This window comes from Mustela lutreola, chromosome 7 (assembly GCF_030435805.1).
Source record: "Mustela lutreola isolate mMusLut2 chromosome 7, mMusLut2.pri, whole genome shotgun sequence".
In the NCBI taxonomy this organism is placed as follows: domain Eukaryota; kingdom Metazoa; phylum Chordata; class Mammalia; order Carnivora; family Mustelidae; genus Mustela; species Mustela lutreola.
Window position 1 is genome coordinate 117,630,363 of NC_081296.1, and position 19,549 is coordinate 117,649,911.

Sequence of the window (19,549 nt, forward strand, 5' to 3'; positions counted from 1 at the left end):
CTTGGCAAGTACAAGCTTATTCATCATTCAAGGCTCAGCTGAAGCCTCACCTTTAAAGCTGCTCAGATGCCCCAGGTAGTACCAGCTACTCCCTCTTCTGCCAGCACAGTTTCTGTATTTTTACATCTGTATAGCACTGAAGGCGTTGCCTAGTGGAGAATTTGTTTATAGGGCTCTTTTTCCTTCTAGAATTCGGTTCCTCAAAGACAGGGACAATGTCTTACTCATTTCATTATCCCCAGGGCCTAGCATCATGCTCAGAAGTGTGGAACGAATTGCCAAACTGGAGGCAGCCTTGAACCCCCAGACTACCCACGACCCCACTCTCCACTCCTTTTGTTATTGGGGCACTTGTCTTGCTTCTCCAGAGAGAGGATCAACCCTCAAGAGTGTGAGCTCTGTATGTGATTCATCTCTGTCTCCCACAAAGCTGCCATAGTGTCTTTGTGCAAAGTGAGTGCTTGAAAATACTTGTCCAGTGAATTCTGCAGCTCACGGCCTTGGCAGGGCAGGGACTGTTCTCCCTACACGAGATGGTGGGCACGCTCCTCCTCTGTGGCGCAGAAGGCTTACTGCCTCGCTCCTTCAACCCCCTCCCCCCCCCCCCCCCCCCCCCGCCTCGCCCCTGCTGAACAGCAGACCTGGGGCGGGGTTGGGGCAGCGCTGCCTGGAGTCCTGGGGCTCACTCATGCTTACTCTGTCATTTGCGCTGCTCCCCACCTTCTTTGATATTCCTGTGATTTAGGAAATGGGTGAGCAGTAAGGCTTTTCCCAGTACCTTGAGTTTTTGTCTTATATCCTGGTTCTTCACATGTCCACCTTGCAGCTGGATTTTGTTTTTTCTTTAAAACACAAGGGTTAGTGTCGAGGATGGTTGTGACTGGTCACTTACTTGTGCCTTTGCCACCTTCCCTTTCCTGTAGTTCTGTTCCTGCTTGCCCCTGTGTTCCTCTTTCTGTTCCTCTTCAGCTCCTAGCAGGACACCTTGTCTTTCCCTGTGGAGCCCTGAGGAATGTGGTCTGCCTGCTGCAACAAAGGGCTCTGACTCACTTAGACTTCATCTTCTGCTTTGCCCTTCTGTTGGCCATGGATACCAGACTCTGCCTTTCCAGCCGAATTGCTTATATTTTCCCGCATGGAAAATCATGGTTCGAGTCCGCGTTGGGATTGTACATGTTGGATGGCTGGTGGGGGAGGATTAGGTCATGCCAGTTCACCAAGCTGAACTTTTATCTTTATTCTTCATGTGAGATGTGGGTAAAAATTATAGGCACAAATCAGGAAAAAAAAAAAAAGGCACTTGCCCCAGTGCTTGTGGAACAAATAATAACTTCTCCGTCCTTGTCATCCTGCCACTTAGGGTGGCTTTACTGTGTGGCAGATCTTGACTTGCATCCTCTCCATTTTGGGGACCAGTCAGGTGGGTGCTTTTGTTCTCATTTTGCAGATGAGGAACTTAAAGCTCCGAAAGGTGAGGTGGCTTGCCCAAGGCCACACAGGGCCAGCCAGGTGGAGTCGTTGGGTTTTAGACCAGATCTGCCTGGCTGTGGAGCCTGTGGAACCGTTTAGTGTGCATAACCTCTGCTTTGCAGACTCCTGGGCACACGTGTGTGTGCTTCTCTCTCCTCCTCTGCTAGGGACTTAGAGGGTCCTGGTGGGACCTCTCTGTTCCCACTTGCTTCCTGCCAAGATTCTCCAGGGCCTTTGAACGTGATGGAACGGTAAATGCTGCAACTGTTGAAGGTGTTGGCTCAAGTTTCCTCCTTGCTCCCACTCCAGCTGAGAGGCTCCCAAACCAGCAGCTCCTGCCCTGGCTCCACCATGGGGACAAGAGGGCTGATTTGCAGGGAGAGGTTCCTGAAGTTTGCTGGTAAGGAGTGGAGGTCCCAGGGCTTTTGTGTCTAATGAGAGAGAGGTGGGGCCTCTGGGACACCAAATTTGTCTGTGATTTCTAGCCCCAGCTTTAGCTGCTCCATCTTCTGGGGACATTGTGTTATTTCTGTTGACTTACCCTGGCTGTGAGTGGTAGTGATTGCTCTCATTGGCCTTTAGTATGTATGCATATGAAACATCCTGGTAGACAGCTTTTCCTGGGCTGTATGTAGGGGGCCCTTGTTATAGTCATTTCTATAAATTCCAAAGTGGCTCCTTGGCCACTTTTCCCTTCCTCTCAGTTTTTTGTGGCTGGTCACTTGGTATGTGGCATGACAGCAAGGCAGCTGTGCCTCTGCTCTAGTCCCTTGTCTGGGGCCAAGGAGGACAGGATTGCTAGGTTGAATGAGCAGTCCCTGTTCCTGGGTACCTTGACAGACTGGAAACCTGGTAGTGACTAGTGTGGAAATGCGTTAGTCTGGGAGGATCTGGCCCAGCCCTTGGTTTTGACCACTGTTTCTCTTTCACCTGACCGTGGAACTGGTGAAAGGTGCTGCTGCACAGTCCTGCAGCACTTGAAGTGGTCCTTAGGGTCACTAGAGTTAAGGGAAGTGTGTATTAGTGTCCTCTGGTTGTTGTAACAAACCCCACAAGCTTCGTGGCTTGAAACAATATGTATTTGCTGTCTTATAGTTCTGGAGGTCAGAACTGAATCTGGATCCACATGGCTCTGTTACTTCTGGAGGCTCCAAGATTTGTTTTCTCTCCCTTCCCAGCCTTCGGAAGCCGTCCAGATCCTTTGCTGGTGGTCCCTTTCCTCTGTCTGCAAAGCTGCAGCCTCTTTCTGCCTGTCCCTCTGCTTTTGTTGTCACATCAACTTCTGACTCCTGTATCCCTCTTGTAAGGACCCTTGGGATTGCATTAGGCTCACCCAGGGAACCTAGGGATAGTCTCCCCATCCCAGGATCCTTGACTTGATCATATCTGCACAGCCTCTTTTGTCATATAAAACAGCCATAGGATCTTTATATCCAGGGACAATTAGGGTGTGCTTATTCTTTGGGGGGGCATTGAGGAGGGGAGAAGTCTACAGTAGTATGGGTGTTGGATGCTCCAGAAGTGGTTGAGGAGGCCTTTCTGAAGGAGGTTATCTGACCGAATTCGTGTAGGGAGAGATGATCTGGGACACATCCCAGCTCTGAGAATCCACATGAGAAAATGTCGGGGCTAGGAGGTGGTGGGGTTAGTGAGGCGCAGGTGGGTGGTCCTCCCACTGAGACGAGATGCCAGGGCCTTTGCTTCCCTTCCAAGGCCAGGCTGAGGAAGTTTTCTGCACGTCAGTCTATAGGCCCAGACTTCCTCCCAGAATTCAGGTGGGAAGGCTCCCCTGGCAGCCACGATCCCCTTTCCTTCCCAGCAGCTGAAGTCCTGCTTCAAAGACCCGGCCACACTTGGTGGCTCCTGCTGTTCTGGGGTGGTGGGAAAAGGAATTCACGAGGGAATATAAATTCGTGAGGGGAAATGACTTTGAGCCAGCTGGCCTGGGTTTGTGGCCCAGAAACCCTGATGACACTGTTTGCACAGCCTCTGTGATAGTCACGTTGCTCACATGGAACATATCGAATACAGTCATTCCCCAGGGAGCCTTCCCTTGTCCTGCCTTAGGGTGCTTATAGCCCCTGAGTCTCTGGGGAGGGGCGGGAGGGACCAGAGTGAGGAAGCTGCTGCGGCACGGGACAATGACCCAGACCCTCTCAGGGATCCTCCTGTCCCACAGAATGCCCCTGTGGCTGTGGTGAGAGGTGGTCCCCCCACACCTGTGGTGGAGGGGGAGCTGCAGGAAGAGCCAGGCAAGAGCCAGGCGTGGGGCGGTGCTGGGCTGTGGGTGACAGCACAGCCGAGTGAGCTCTGCGCCCTGGCGTGAGATCTCTGCGGCCGTTCCCCTTGCTCCTGCCGTGCTTGTCTGGAGAGGCTGCAGCTCTCCTCTGTTGCTTCCTTCTGGTACCCTCTCTGTGGACGTCCTAACACAGGACTCGGGGGCCATCCTTCTGGGGAAGGTACAAGGCGGCTGGCTGGCCAGGTTTGGAGAGCCTTTGGACTGGGTAGGAGGTGCATTTGAGAGATGAAAGGAGCCCCTGGGGAGGTGTGCAGGGCTGGCCGGTGTTGGAGCAGTTGCCTCTGGGAGAGCGCCCTGCTCTTTCCCTGCCTGCCTCTAGGACAGGTGTGTCAGGCTTCCGCTGCTCGCTGCTCGGGTTGGGGTGAGGGGCAGAAGGTGAAAGGATGACATCAGCCTCCTCCGCACCTGGAGCCAGCCTCTCTGAAGCAACCTGTTCTCTGGGGCGGCTCCAGAGTTGACCCACACAGAGGGTTGTCCGGTGAGTGCCCCCCTCCTTCTCCTGCCTTCTCCTCAGCAGCCCGCTGGCCAGGGAGGGAGGACCAGAAGGGAATGTTGCTGAGTCCTGGGGATTCCCCAGGGCCAGAAAAGGAGAGGTTCTCCGGAGGATTCCAGGTGAGTGCCCCGTAGGACCATCTTTTCTTTCTTTGTCCCCCCCGCCTTTTTTTTTTTGGTAGGCTCCACACTGGGCATGGAGCCCACTTGGGGCTTGAACTCAGGACCCTGAGACCAAGACCTAAGCTGAGATCAAGAGTTGGCCACTTAACCAACGGTGTCACCCAGGCACCCCGGGACCATCTTTTCTCAAGTTGGTGGTCGGGGAGCAGGGTCCTTTTGCCTCAGTGACCAGAGGCCTGAGGATAGAACATGAGGGATAATGATGGGTTTTGCCATTTTTTTCTGTTGGAAGCATGAGTCTGGGTTAGGTTGGGGCATGGGGCTGAGGCCTCATGAGGAGGAGAAGGATGTGAGACTTGACCCCTGTCATCTGTTGTGGGAATCCAAGGGGCCTGCTGCAGCCTGCCTCTCTGCCTGGGGACATTCGGGGAAGCTACTCAGAAGGGAGGGCCTATAACCTTGGGAGGTGTGGGCAGAGGAAGGGTGCGGATTGTGTTCATATAGAGAGAGAGAGTTTAAAAAAAAAAAAAAGAATCCTTCCTCTTTGGGACCCCCCCCCCCGCCATGTTTATCTGAGCTACTTCTTCTATCCATCAAAAAGAAGGGCTTAGGGGACCATCACAGGTGTGGGACTGGAGATACCAAGTTTTCTAGAAGACTGATTCACTGATTGATGATTGGACTGACTCATGTTGAGAGATGGAAGAGGTCATGGCAGGGGGAGACTTCGGGAAACTGGAGACTGGGTGCGGTAGGAGAAGGAAGGCGTGGGCATCTGGCTTGAAGGTTTGGCCGCTCTCTGCCTGTCTCCTTTAGGCTCCCACTTCCCCAGCCAGACTGTGTCTTCTGGATGCGTCTGAAGACCTAAGTTCCAGTCATGGCTTTGAGGTGAACCTTGCAGTTTGGGGTGATACGCAGTGGAGAGGAAGGAAAGGTTGCCTCTGGCTGGGGCATGTGGCAGGTGCAGGTTCTGTCTCTGGGAGTCTGAACTACACACTTAGTAATGGTTGGGCTTAGGCTTTTAGGACCAGAATGCGCTCAGATTGAGTGCGATGGCTCTGCTAACAGCCCCCCACCCCCAGATTCTGCCTTGTTTGCTCTCCCTGCTCTACATGCTTGTCATCCTCCCTTTTGTGTCTTTTCATTCTTTTCCAGGAATTCTCTTGTCCTAGAGAGCCTTGTGGTCCTGGGTCTCCTGATCCCTGCAGAGCTTGTCTCATGCGGGGAATTATAGTCCGGTCCTGGTGACCTCAGTGACCTTGTGCTTTTTCCCTTTTCCATGACCTGCGATCCTTTGACCTGGAATCTGTATTTTACCATGTTGTTCCAGCAGGAGGGTAAATTGCCAGATGTAGAGTAGCAGGTCTAGAAATGGCTATAAGGAATCTTTACTTTCATTCCTTTACTGTCTCCATGGCTGTCATAGGATAAAATGAAGTATCATGTTAAAAGCCGTGATCTTTGAAGACTTAATAAGTCCCCTATGGCTTAGGCTGAGGCAAGGCCATAGCATCCAGGTCTGTGACTAATCGTTTGCCTCTGGCCCTGGCTTGTGTGAAATCCGTTAGGGAGACAGCAGGCAGGGGAGCGGGAACACTGGGGCTTGTGCGCCCCAGTACACATCCAGGCTCTACCACATGCTGCTTTTGTGGCCTCAGGTTTCTGTATCTGTAAAATGGGGTAGTGATAGTACTGAGTTCGTAGAGCTGCTAGGAGATCAAAGTGACTCGCTGTGTCATGGCAGTTAGAACCCTGCAGCACTCGGCTGGTATGCTTTGTTTCAGCCGCAGGGGTCTGCTGGCATGGAGGTGGGGGCTGCTGGGTATGGGGGGCTTGCTGCTGGCATGGCTGCTCCTTTGACGACGTGAGCTTGCTTTTCAGGGAGATGGCTGCTTCCACCAGAGATTTCTCCAAGGAGAAGAGATGCTCTTGTTTTGTTTCAGGATTCATAGGGCAATGGGGGTCCCTGAAGAGTGACCCTCAGAAGGCCCCCCTGAGAGTATAGAGGGAGTGGTGAGGGGTTTTTTAAAACTGATTTGGCCAGCTGTGAAATCCACCTGGGACTTAGCATCCCCATAGGGGCTGACTGACCCCAGGTTTGATCTGGGAAAGGTCTTAGGTCTTAAGTTTCTGCCCCATTGTTCCAGCTGCGACTGTGCGTGGGGTGGGGGGGGGGGCGGGCAGGGACGGGACAGCCAGCGGCTGGGGGGTTGGGAGGGAGACTGCAGCAGGCTTTGAAGGACTCCAGAGTCCCATGGCCCTGGGGGTTAAGGACTTGGGTGGAGTTTGGATCTTTGTCGTTCTTTGTGCCGAAATGACAGAGCTTTACCCTGTGGGCTGGTGCTTTAGAAAGGCCCAGCTGGTTAATTTTAAAGGCTCTTTTGAGGAGGGAGGGAACAGCAACAGTGCTGCATTTCCCAAGGGGCTCTAGTCTGAGATGCTCAGGGTTTCACCAAGATGAGCCTATTAATTCTCCTTTGTTGTACCTGGAAGGGAGGGAGAAGGCAGGATTGGCTTTAGTGTGCCCCTTGTGTCCTTATCTGCAGCTGGAGAAGCTCCTGGAGGTCACTGTGGCCACACCCAGAGCTGGAGCGGGTCCTGCTAGCCTCTTGACTTGAGCTCAGTACAGGTGCCAGTTTGTTTGCCATCATCTCTTTGCCAGATCGCTGCTACGGCCCCAGAGCTCGGGTCACTTACAGTCTAGGGCAGGGGATCTCAAACTAGTCACAGTCACGGAGTGGTCGGGGTAATCCTGCGGTGCCGTAAGAGTATGTAGAAGGGGGCGTCCAGGTTTGTTTTCTGGGGACTGGCTTCTAATCTGAAACCTAAGGATTGGGCATAAGTGACAGGGGGTGGGGGCGAGTATGGTTTGGGATAGATGAGGTGGGGGGTGTGGTGCGTGGGGACTTGGGAGTAATGTCCAGGCAGGGAGAATATTTGCAAAAGCCGGGGCCCAGGGCCCAGGGGTGCTGGCACAGCCAGGGCACTGGTTCCAGGTTTGGGCAGAGGCACAGAAAAGCAGGGGGAAATTCAAGATTCCTGGAGTGATGGCACCCAGATCGTTCTTGTAGCTCTAGCCTTTGGTCTGGCAATTTCTGAGCCCTAGAACTAGTGGTGGAAGTCTTTGGGGCAGTGCAAGTGAGGGTGATACTCTGGAACTCTGTTCCTTGTGCAAACAGCAATGAGATACACATTCTGGAAAGGGGTGGTGTGAGCTGTGGTCTTCTGGAGTTGGGGTCCAGTGTTCCTGTCCTTCCCTGAGGCTTTAGCCCCTCCTAGACTTACTGCTCTAGGGTTTTCCAGGTGGGCCTACCTGTGAACAGCCCTACCTGCCCAAGGGATTGAAGTCCACCTGAGTCTGTGTTTGCCTTACTTGGGAGCAGTTTCCTGCCTCCTGTGCTACCTGACCTCACTGTGCTAAAGGGAGTTTAGAGAAACTCATCAATGGCTCAGCCCTGGGGCATTTCCTGTGCGTAGGAAGCTTGACTGAGTCAGGGCCTTACCAGGTGCTGGGGGTCGGGAGCCTTTGGATTCTCTCCTCTGCCTCCCCTGTCAGTATCTAGAAGGTTTCTGTTTGGGGTGCAGCTGCTGGTGCCCCCGGAGATGGCATAATCCTGAGGAGAATTTTACTCTCTGGCACGTGTGTCATCCTAGATCCTAGGAGCAAAGTCTTCTGCTGTCCCTGCTGGTGACCCCAGCACAGGCCCCGACAAGTGAGCCCTTGGGAAGTGCTTTTTCACAGTTGTTATCATCACTGTCTCGAAGGTTTATGGAGCCCTTGCCCCGTGCGGGGCACCACGTTGAGACCCGTCGCTGTGGCAGGTCACTGCATCCCGGGGGACATGGCCCCAGTGTAGGTTCTGAGAGGCTGACTACTTTGGCAGAGCAGCGGGGCTGGGCTTCGGGTTTCATCCGAAGGCACCCCGATGGCTGCTCTGGTGGAGACGTCCTCTCTGTTCTCCTGGGGCTTGGGTTTCTGAGGTCTTTATTGTTCTTGGATGTGGGCACCCTTTCTTCCTGGGAATGCCAGAACTATTGGAGTCAGGAAGGGATGTAACTTGGGCATTCTTGTGCACACTTGTGGAGTCTGACGGAAGGGACTTTCTCAACATTCACAGCTGTTGTGTTTAAAACTGTGGTGAAATACACAAACATAAAATTTCCATTTTAACCATTTTTAAGTGTATGGTGGTTCGGTGGCATTACGTACATTCACATCGTTGCTCCGCTATCACTACCATCGGCCAGGACTTCTCTTATCTTGCAAAATGGAAACTCTGTACCTGTTAAATACAAACTCCCCATTCCTCCTCCCCCAGCAGCCACCGTTTCACTTTCTATTTCTGTGATGATTCTGAGATCGAATTCTTTGTCTGTTCTGCCCAGAACCTCGCTGGAGTGCCTTCGCCAGGCAGCGATGCCAGGATGCCCGTCTCTGCCTCCCTCCGCCAGGATGGCAGCCAAGAGCGACCCGTGAGCCTGACCTCGAGCACGTCCTCATCGGGCTCCTCCCGGGACAGCCGTGGGGCCATGGAGGAGCCCATTGGTTCCGGGGCGTCGGCCGAGAATGGGGCAGGCTCCCCACGTGGCCGGCATCCCCCCAACGGCAACACTAGCTCCAGCAGCTGGCTGAGCGGGAGGGGGCCGCTGTCCCCGTTCGGCGGATGGTCCCCAGCAGCCCCGGTGCACAAGCTCAGCTACCTGGGCCGCGTGGTGCGGGAGATCGTGGAGACGGAGCGGATGTACGTGCAGGACCTGCGCAGCATTGTGGAGGTGAGGCCCTTCATGTCTATGGCTGCGGTTCCGAGGCTGCCGTGGGGCTGGCCTTCTGCTCTGGGTGGCCCACCTCTCTTAGGAGCCCGCTTCCACCCCTGGAGGGAGAGTTCTCCCTGACAGCCGTGTCAGAAGAAGCCGCCTTCCCTTGTAGCAGTGGGGAGGCCTTGTGTCCCTGCTCCAGGGCAGCGGGTGGGGGGTAACCGCAGACTGTTTTTGCTGCTTCGCGACTTTGGGTCCGATGAGGAGCTGGGGCCAGGACCTCCTGCAGACCCTCGGTTGGTGGGGAGGGGCAGGGACCGCTGTGCTCACAGACATGGAACCCAGGGAGGAAACTGGCCCGGATGTTGCCCATCTGTGCCCGGATCCCTGCCCTGCTGTTTCCTGGCTGTGTGGTCTCAGGCACTTGTGTGAGGCCTGAGCCTCGGGTTCCTCTGTGAGATGAAGACACACCAGCTTTGTGGGGCCAGCACAATGTGCTTCACCCTGTGGGGCCTGGGCAGGTAGGTGCCTGGGTGGCTGCCGCTGAGGAAGCCCTCTGGTCTTGGTGAGAGAGGTGTGTTTGTTTCTACTGTAACAAATTAGCACAAGCTCGGGGCTAAAACGCAGAGGTTTCTTCTGTGTTGGTTTAGGAAGCCAGAAGTTGGAAATCAAGATGTTGGCAGGATTGGGTCCTTCTGGAAGGTCTGAGGGGAGAATGCATTCCATGCCTCTCTCCTGGCTTCTACCAGGTGGTTGCTGCCAATACTTGGATTTCCTTGGCCTGTAGATGTTCTGTCCTGACTTCTGCCTCCATCTTCCCATTGCTGCCTTCTCCGTGTCATCTGTGTCCTTTCTTCTTATAAGGACACCTGTCATAGCATTGAGGGCCCACCCTAAATCCAGTATTCTCTTGTCCTGAGATCCTTGATTGATTATATCTGCAGAAACCCTATTTCCAAATCAGGTGACCTTCCGAGGTTCCGAATGGATATTGATTTTGGAGGGAGAGTTGTCCAGCTCAGTATAATGGGCAGTGTCTGTGAAGTCTCAGCTGTGTCAGTGGAGGACAGAACTAGGTGTGGCTGGGGAGGACAGGACTGCGCCGGGGTGGGCTGGGTTCTGATGCCTCCCTCCACACAGGACTACCTCTTGAAGATCATCGACACACCTGGGCTGCTGAAACCGGAACAAGTTAGTGCCCTCTTTGGGAACATAGAAAACATTTATGCACTGAACAGGTATGGAATGGGCCTAACACACAGCATGTTCTGTCTGTGAGGCCCATGTGGGCCTGGAGGCCTGAGGAGGAGCCCTGGATGTCTGTAGTCTCCTGGGCTGTGACATGGGGGCCTGGAGCCTGATCGTTGGGGTGCGTGATGGTGGTCCCTCCCTGTACAGGGGGTTAGTTAGCTCCCTGTGGTAGAGGGCGTGTGGGACATGTGCCCCCTTAGGGAACTGCTGGCCTCTGGCACGTGATGATGCTCTTCCCTCTACCTTTGTGGCCCCTCTGTGTCTCGCATCTTTACCCCCACTTGCATATCTCTTCATTTCTTCCTCACCTTCCTGCTGACCCCATGGAAAGTCAGGTCTCCCTGAGGGTGATCTGACCCATTAGGAGAATGATAGGCCAGACAGAATGTGATGGGGGAGGCTGAGCGTGGCCCGGTGAGGGCCTGCTTCAGGGCACAGCGCTTCCTCGAGGCTCAGCGTGTGTTGCCTGGACCCATAGATTCCCCAGGGAAGGGACCCTGGTTGGGAGGGGCAGTGGCTGAGGGACAGTATCAGTAGACAGAAGGAACCTTACCCTGGGCCCTTTAATGGGGGCCAGAGGGGCTACCTGCTGGCCCGGCTGCAGAGTCTGGGAGGGCAGGCGTGGGGTGACTTGGGCTGGCCAGTGGTAGGTCGACAGGGAGGCATCAGGGGAACCGTGTGTTTAGGGTTTCCCCTAGTGCCCCATCTAAGTTCTAGGGGTACTGGGACTCACCCTCTTTCTCTCTCTTTTCTGCATCCTTTTGAACTGGGAGCCTTTGGCTACTTTGGGAGTCTTCCCTCTCTCTCATTCTCCCTTTAATCTCTGCTTTTGTGTGTTTGACTCCTTCTGCCTGCAGAGGAGCTGTCTCCCCTCCCGAGGTGGGTACTGGTGTCCCCTCTCTTTTTCTTGCTTGCTGAGCATGTGGGGGTCCTTTGCTCCCCACCTTTGCGGCGGTGCCTGGTACTTTGTGTGGTTGCTGGCCTGGGTGGGGCTCACTCTGAGGATGGACGCCCCGACTCTTTAGCATGACACCAGGGGCTGGCTGTGTATCTGGGCACCGGGAGGCCGGGGAGGGGCATGTGGGAAGCAGTGGAGGCGGTGTGCCCCGTCCGGGGTCTGATGAGCACTCTCCCGTCCTCCAGCCAGCTACTCCGAGACCTGGACAGCTGCAACAGTGACCCTGTGGCTGTGGCCAGCTGCTTTGTGGAAAGGGTGAGAGGGGCTGCTGGGTCCTTGCCTCTTGTCCTGCCTTGCTGGGGGCTCCGAGACACAACAGTGCCCAGCTTAAGAGGGTGTGTGAGTCCTGGAGGCCTCTGTCCAGGGGAAGTGCAAGGTGCCCTGCCTCAAATGGGAAGGGCATTCTGGCCTAGAGCCAGCGGCTGCTAGATGAATGAGGTGGCCCAGACAGATGGGTCCCAGGATGGGTCTGCAGGTGTTCAGGGAATGGGGGCAGAGTGTGTTCACGGGGGTGGGGAGGGGGTCAGGGCCATGTCTTTGCTATACCCAGGTTTAGAGTCAAATGGGAGGCTCCCAGAAATCACCATCTTTGGTCTCCTCTTAGAGTCAAGAGTTTGATATCTACACGCAGTATTGCAACAACTATCCCAAGTGAGTAATTGGGGTGGAGAGGGGAGGCGGAGTTATTCTGTGAGCCTGGAGCACCCCACATCCCCATGCAGGCCTTCCCAGGTGGTGACAGCCTCTTCCCCTGCACTCCCAGCTCAGTGGCCGCCCTGACTGAGTGCATGCGGGACAAGCAGCAGGCCAAGTTCTTCCGGGAGCGGCAGGAGCTCCTCCAGCACTCTCTGCCCCTGGGCTCCTACTTGCTGAAGCCCGTGCAGCGCATCCTCAAGTACCACCTGCTGCTGCAGGTAGCCCCACCGGTCTTCACGCCGTGGGGGTGGGTGGGGGGTCCGTGGGGTTGGGGGGATGCAGGCCTGAGCCTGGGCTGCCTATGTGCCTGTCTTCCGTGCAGGAAATCGCCAAACATTTTGATGAAGAAGAGGATGGCTTCGAGGTGGTGGAGGATGCCATCGACACCATGACCTGCGTGGCTTGGTACATCAATGACATGAAGAGAAGGCACGAGCACGCAGTCCGGCTCCAGGTGCTCCGGGGCTGGTCGCCAGAGGGACTGGCAGGCTGGGGGATGCCGAGGGTGGGCTTCCTGGCTTGGTGGGCTTGGTGGGAAGCGGGGGGCTCCTGTGGCTGTGTGTGCCCAGTGGCTGTGTCTATAGGAGTTTCTGGGGCTCCGTGTTGCCACCGGAGGGCCATGAGCAGCCTGACTCTGGGGGTCGGGGCTTCTCTGCTGTAGGAGATCCAGTCGCTGCTCATCAACTGGAAGGGGCCAGACCTGACCATCTACGGGGAGCTCGTCCTGGAGGGCACGTTCCGCGTGCACCGCGTGCGCAACGAGAGGACCTTCTTCCTCTTCGACAAAGCGCTGCTCATCACCAAGAAGCGCGGCGATCACTTTGTCTACAAGGGTCATATCCCGGTAACCAGGCTGCTCTCACAGCCTCTGTCCCTTGGCCCTCTTACCCTTTAGCCCCCTTGTAGTGGGCTAGGCTCCATTCTTTCCTTTTTTAAAAAGAAGATTTTATTTTTAAGTAATCTCTCCTCCCAATATGAGGTTCAGACTTATACCCCTGGGATCAAGAGTCTCGGGCTTTAATGTCCGAGTCTTTGTCAGACGCCCGCAGGCTCTGTTTCTTGACCCCCGCCTGGGCCCTGGGTTGGGTGGATGCAGCCTAGTCCTTCTGAGATTACTCTCCCTACCTGCCTGGGTGGTCTCAAGGGGCTGGGACCCCAGGTCAGCCCCCGCCACTTCCTGTGCTTGACTGTGCTCTCCCTCTGCCCCAGTGCTCCTCCCTGATGCTAATCGAAAGCACCAGAGACTCCCTGTGCTTCACTGTCACCCACTACAAGCACAGCAAGCAGCAATACAACATCCAGGTGAGGGCCGGGCCAGGGAGGCTCCGGCTGGGGACACACCTGCCACCGTGGCTCGCGTAGATGTGTGGGGCCTCCTGGTCTCCCTCTGTAAGGTGGGGATCCCTTTGGGCATCTCTTGGGTTTTTGTGGAAGAGTCCAGGTAACCTCAAGGTCCCTGCACAGGCCGTCTTTTTGCCTCGGCACCCCCGACGGAAGCCTGGCCAATGGCAGATGGCTTCAGGCTTGTGGTCGTAACCCTGGCTCCCTCTCCCTTGGGTCTTTTCAGGCCAAAACAGCAGAGGAGAAACGGAGCTGGACTCACCACATCAAGAGGCTCATCCTGGAGAACCACCACACCACCATCCCGCAGAAGGTGAGTTCCCGGTGCCCCACCTACCCCTTGATGGGGTGCAGGGAGAGTCAGCCAGCTCCAGGGTTCCACTAGTGCCTCATCCCTGGAGGATGTTGGCTTCACTGGACTCTGGAGGTCAGTGCAGGGGGCACCGTGGGCTTCGGCACAGCCCTGGGGGGTGTCCCAGTGCAGCAAGAGCAAGTCGGTGGGCCAAGAGAGGCATAAATGTAGAACGTAATAACTGGGTGTTTCCTTTCCTTCTAGGCCAAGGAAGCCATCTTGGAAATGGATTCCTACTGTAAGTGTACCCTTTCTGCCTGCTTTCTCCCTACTTGGGCATATCTCTAGATCCATGGGAAGCTCTGCCTGAGACTTCTGTTCCAGGGAGCAGGGAGAATGGGGAAGCTCTTTCTGTCAAGGGCTAGGGGTCTACTGTAAGACCAGGGGCGTAGTCTTGGCTGGCTGGTGGGACTCCCACTGCCTACCATTTCTGAATGGAAGATGGAAGAGGAGGGAGCTCTGGATCTTCTGGCCCCTGGAGCTGGGGCAGGCAGCAAAGGTGTGGTCAGGTGTGGTCAGAGTCCAAGCCCAGGCTGATTGTCCGTCTTATGTGCAGATCCCAGTCGGTACCGCTGCAGCCCAGAGCGCCTGAAGAAGGCCTGGTCTTCCCAGGACGAGGTGTCCACCCATGCGCGACAGGGGCGCCGACAGTCTGGTAAGGGAAGGGCGCTATGGGCAGAGTGGCTTCCTCACAGGACTCTTGACCAGGAGGGGGACTGTCTGCAGCAGCATTTGGGGCTGGTGCTCTCCTCCATGGACATCCTGGGAAAGGGCAGGAAGAAGGATCGCCCAGCCCACGTGGCACGTCCTGTCCCCGTGCTTGTGCTACCCTCCAGCAGGCACTTTTTTCCAGGCCCTTCTTGCCCACCAGGGCTGGGCAGCCCACCTTTTCCAGGGCCCTGGGAATGCTTGTTCACTCAGGCTTCCGTGCTCTTTCTTAGCTTTCCTGGGACCAAAACTTGGCTCCTTTGTCACTCAGGATCCTGGGACTCAGCCAGGAGCGACGCTCAGATGTCATGGGGATCCCCAGCCCAGTTCTGGAGCAGAGCAAATGCAGGACGTGGGGAAAAATGAGTTAGACGTCAAGTGGCACCAAATCCAGACAGGAAATATTTACTTTGGGTCTCAGGGAAAAGTTCCATTTTCCTCTGCTGGGTTTTCTTCCATGACTGGGCTTGCTACTGTGTACTTGGATTTATTGGAATGAATTGTCTGTTGAAGAGGAGAAAACCTTGCTTTTATTCTTAGCTCTGGGGGTGATAAGGCTGTGTGTTTTCTGTGTCTGTTTGTACTCTGCTCTTCAGTCCAAGGCCCAGGACAGACTTAGCTTCCGCTGGGCACCTGGTGAACACAGATGAGGTGAGAGTTGGAATGAGAAGTGTCTCAGAGGCCCCTGGAGAGAAGATCCGAGAATGACTGGTGCACTGTCCTGGTGTGGATCTCCAGGGTGCATTGGGCTTTGGCTGTGACCCATGAGTCCCCTGAGCAACTCTGGGGATTGTGTCATATTCTGGAAGATAGAGCCAAGTGGTCTCTGGAAAGCTTTTGTAATTTTTGTTTTGTTTGGTATTACCCCCAGTGGATCTTGAACCCTAGGCAGATTTGTGACGGTCACAAACGTTTTATCACACCGTGTGTGAAAAGCCCCCTGACTGGGGGTGTTACTTTATAGGTTTCTGGCCCTCTTCATTTTCCTTTCTTCTGAGATGCTTTTCCTGTCTTTCTAGCATTCCCCTCTACCTTGTCATGTGGCTTTGCATTGGAAGCTTCTGGCACATGGAGGAGCTGCTTGTGGTGGTAGGAACTGCGGTGCCGCCAGTCATGACATCAGCGTCCACACTGTGGCTGTCATGGCACGCAGGCAGTGAGTTGTTTCAGAGCTCAGTCTCTGCTGAACTGAGATTTTAGCCTGTGAATGAGTCAGGTTCTGCCTGCTTGTTTTCGTACTTTAGTCTTAACCATTGTGAAACAAACGTCTCTCTAAAGCATGCTTCATCCTCTGCAGCTTCTTAAGGTAGAGGATGCCAACCACTGTGGAACTTTTCCTTTTCTGGCACCAGTGTGACAGCATCCGTGGGGCATGTGCGCTGTTTGGGGCAGGGGGTCGCCATGGTGGCCGCGCACTCGAGGTGTGGTATCCCCCTTACCCAGCAGGTGTCCCCCCCACTTACCTGGAAGCTGTCCCCTCTTACCCGGAAGCTATTTTCTTACCCAGAAGCTATCCCCCCTTACCTGGCAGCGTTGGTTCTTGTCTGTCACAGTGTCCTTGCCTGGAGCGGCTCTTCTCCCTGCTTGTTTGAAAGCAGTCGATTGAACTTGTGAGAAGTGTGGGTAAGGACCGGCCAGCAAGGGGTGCCTCACTGGCTCAGTCAGAGGAACATGCAACTCTTGATCTTGGCGTCATGAGTTCAAACACCGTGTTGGGTTTAGAGATTATTTATATTTATTTATTTATTTATTTCATAGACAGCGATCACAAGTAGAGAGGAGGGCACAGAGAGAGGAGGAAGCAGGCTCTCTGCTGAGCAGAGAGCCTGACGAGGGGCTCGATCCCAGGATCCCGAGACCATGACCTGAGCCGAAGGCAGAGGCTTCAACATACTGAGCCACCCAGGTGCCCCGTGATTATTTTTTTAAAAGATTTTATTTATTTATTTGACAGAGCGATCACAAGTAGGCAGAGAGGCAGGCAGAGAGAGAGAGAGGAGGAAGCAGGCTCCCTGCTGAGCAGAGATACTCGATCCCAGTCCTGGGATCATAACCTGAGCTGAAGGCAGAGGCTTTAGCCCACTGAGCCACCCAGGCACCCCCCGCCGTGATTATTTTTAAAAAGAAAGTTTAAAAGGCCAGCAAGTTGCTGAGAGGGAAACGGGGCCCCTTGTAAGCCCTGCAGTGACAGCTTGGAGTCCCCTGCTCTGCCTCTGGTCCTCCTCTTCCCAGAGAGCTGAGAGTGGTATGCTCTAGATAATTACGGTGCTGCTGTCACTGCTTGTCACTTTTTGTTTTAAGGATTTTATTTATTTGACAGAGGGAGAGACAGTGAGAGAGGAAGTACAAGCAGGGGAAGCAGGAGAGGGAGAAGCAGTCTTTCTGCGGAGCAGGGAACCTGATGCGGGGTTCGATCCCAGGATGCTAGGATGACCTGAGCCAAAGGCAGACAGATGCTTAATGACTGAACCACCCAGGTGCCCTAGCTACTTGTCACTTGTTATGTAGTCTTGATTACAGGTTTTAAGATGGACGAGTAGGGCATTTTGTGTTTCTCACTTTAAAAGCTCTCGGATTTGCAGCGTACTTAGGTTGTGCAGATGGTGTGCGTGGATACACGCGTTTCAGTAGAAGAAACTTGTGCAATGCGCTCCCCTGTAAGATTTTCCTTGGTCTCCGAGTGTACCGTGGGCTTCCCAGTTAACACCAGCTGGGCAAGAACCTTGTGGGGTAAGGTCACGGCTCTGTGGAGAGGTCCCTGGACACATGTCCTCTCCTACCGACCTCTCTCAGGTCTGTTTCCAAAAAGTCTGGGATACAAATTGGTGACACCATCAGCCTAATGGGTGTGTTTTGTATTTTGTTCCCAGAGCCTGGTCAGCCCTCGTTCCTCCGGGCCACACTCCCCAGCAGGCAGCGAGGCTTCGTCGAGCCAGGCCTTAATGGCCGTAGGAAGTCGGGTGCGACCTCTGCTTTCTAGCCAGGCTGCTGCAAGGGGGCTTGGCCTTGGGTGTAGCTGTTGTGCTCATGAGCTTGTTGCAGGGAAGGTGGGGCTTGAGGTAGAGCTCAGATCTCCAAGGATGTGGCGAGTCGGTCTGAAGGAGGCAGCTTGGGACTGCAGCTCTAGAAGCTGGGGCCCTGGGTGAGATGCACTAATGCAGGGATTGTGGGCGGGGCTGTTCCTGCGGGGGGTGGGGGGGGGCGGCAGTCATGGAGCAGGTCTCTGGTGCTGGATGGATGTGGCCGGGGCCCTGCCTCCCGGTGGGGGTAGGTAGGAGGGAGGGGGTGCTCAGGCTGGAGTGGACTTTGAGCTGCTGGTGGCGGTACGGTTGTGAGCATGGGACCAGGGCCAGACGCAGTTGTTTCCAGGCCTGCACTGACTGTCCGTTCACTTTCCTTCTCAGAGCCAACCAGACACCTGCTCAGGCAACTCAGTGAGAAAGGTGAGTGTGCGCGTGGCCAGCCATTCCTGCCAGGCTCTAGGGTCGGGCAGGGAGGTGACACAGGTAACCTTCTGGGTATTGAGGACAGTTTGGAAGGGTCCCTGCCTCTCTTCCTCCCTGGAGGTGGGCCTCAGGGAGGGGCTGAGCTCACCTTCCTGCATACTTCTAGTACCCTGTCCTTGGGTGACAGTGCTTGATGGACACAGACCTGTGCTGCTTTTCCCCCAGGGCCTTTGCTCTGGCAGTCATTCCTTTGAAAGCCCAGGAGACCAGGTGTGGGTTCTGGGTATAGGATCCCCAGGGTAGCTTTCCTTGGGGGGCTCCTTGTCTCTCTAAAGAGGCTCTTTCTCCTGCTTACCGATCTCTTCTCCCTGCCCCCTTGCCTGTGTGCTGGGACCTGGCCGTGGCAGGTGCAGCCAGAGCAGCAGGAATGAAGGTAAGGCCCCTGGGTGAAGAGCACTGGCCGGCCAGAGTGGGTGGGACTGCCAGGTCAGCGCCCTGGCCCCTTCAGCTGCATCTTCGTGCAGTGGATAGATACCTGTCAGGCCACTACTGTGTGCTGGACTCTGTCACAAGAGTCCCAGAGATGAATAAGCCATGGCCCTTGCCCTGGGATCCTTCTCTACCCTTTCCCTGGAATGGGACCCTGGTGTTGGCCCACCCTGGATCTTCCACATTTTCTTTCTCTGGGTAGGCAGGCCTCTCTGGGTCTTGGAAGTGTCTGACCCAGCTTTCCCAGGTCCCAGAGTCCCACCTTGAGGACTCCCACCCCTGTCCTCCCTCTGCTCTGGTGCAGACCAGGGGTTGGGTGTTTAGGTGTGGCTTTCCCCATGTAAAGCCTCCACACCCCCAGCTGCTGGCAGGAGGAGGGGGCTTGCATGGAGGCCAGTCACGAGGGGGGTCTTCCGCTCTGAACAGCATGCAGGCAGTGCCGGTGCTCTCCTGGACTTTGGGCGGCCTCCTCGTGCTCAGGGTGTGCAGCCGGAGGCTGAAGGGGCTGCCCGGGAGCAGGAGGAGGAGGAGGAGGAGGAAGAGGAGGTGGTGGTGGAGGAGGAGGAGGAGGAGGAGGAGGAGGAGGAGGAGCGGGCCTTTCAGGTGTCTCTGGAGGACCTGGCAGGGCATGAAGGCAGCGAGAAGGGGGCCAGGCTGGAGCCCCCAGGCTCGGAGGAGGAGGAGGAGGAGGAGGAGAGTCTGGCAGTGGCGGAGCAGGTAGCCGACTTTGCCAGCTCGCTGCTGGCCGCCCTCCACTGCTGGCACTATCGGGCCAACGCTTTACTTTTCTCCCGGGGCGCTATGGTGAGGTGTCTCTTTGATCTCCCCTCCTCCTTGCATGTTCCCTGGCCAGTGCATGCCCATCCGGGAGTTCTCTCCCCTGCCCTCCCACCCCCTCTGTCCTGTTCCCTCACTCCTGCCGTTAGCACCTAACCCCTCGCCCGCTGTCACGCCCTGGTGAGCCCTTGGCATGTGCTATTCTGGTTCTGGGCGTGAGCTAGTGTCCTGCCCAGTGAGCATGACTAACGGGGTGGGGGCGGCGGAGAAGGGGAGAAGCCAGCGGGTTGGGCGTTTTGGAGGCTGCACACCCGGTGGGGAGTTCTGGGTCCCCCAGACCTGGTGGTTCAGGCTCAGGTCTCAGGCTGGCTCTCAGTATGGCCCAGACCCCT

General features: G+C 55.5%; 1 protein-coding gene across 10 annotated transcripts in view; it reads left to right on the forward strand.

Annotated features, from left to right (window-relative positions):
- The window catches only part of PLEKHG3 (pleckstrin homology and RhoGEF domain containing G3), a 41,371-nt gene that overhangs the window by 16,414 nt on the left and 5,408 nt on the right, over window positions 1-19,549 (forward strand). Inside the window, exons 2-16 of one of the 10 annotated variants that reach the window (XM_059182333.1) lie at window positions 8,771-9,157; window positions 10,280-10,377; window positions 11,534-11,603; window positions 11,953-11,999; window positions 12,112-12,262; window positions 12,367-12,498; window positions 12,706-12,888; window positions 13,254-13,346; window positions 13,612-13,698; window positions 13,942-13,975; window positions 14,294-14,392; window positions 17,316-17,405; window positions 17,850-17,888; window positions 18,299-18,324; window positions 18,807-19,184. In XM_059182333.1, the coding sequence (XP_059038316.1) occupies window positions 8,810-9,157; window positions 10,280-10,377; window positions 11,534-11,603; window positions 11,953-11,999; window positions 12,112-12,262; window positions 12,367-12,498; window positions 12,706-12,888; window positions 13,254-13,346; window positions 13,612-13,698; window positions 13,942-13,975; window positions 14,294-14,392; window positions 17,316-17,405; window positions 17,850-17,888; window positions 18,299-18,324; window positions 18,807-19,184 (1,875 nt within the window). In that variant the 5' untranslated portion in view covers window positions 8,771-8,809. Of the gene's footprint in view, window positions 1-8,770; window positions 9,158-10,279; window positions 10,378-11,533; window positions 11,604-11,952; window positions 12,000-12,111; window positions 12,263-12,366; window positions 12,499-12,705; window positions 12,889-13,253; window positions 13,347-13,611; window positions 13,699-13,941; window positions 13,976-14,293; window positions 14,393-17,315; window positions 17,406-17,849; window positions 17,889-18,298; window positions 18,325-18,806; window positions 19,185-19,549 lie in introns of those variants that run through there. The other 9 variants (XM_059182329.1, XM_059182327.1, XM_059182331.1 and 6 more) reach the window with 9 other exon arrangements.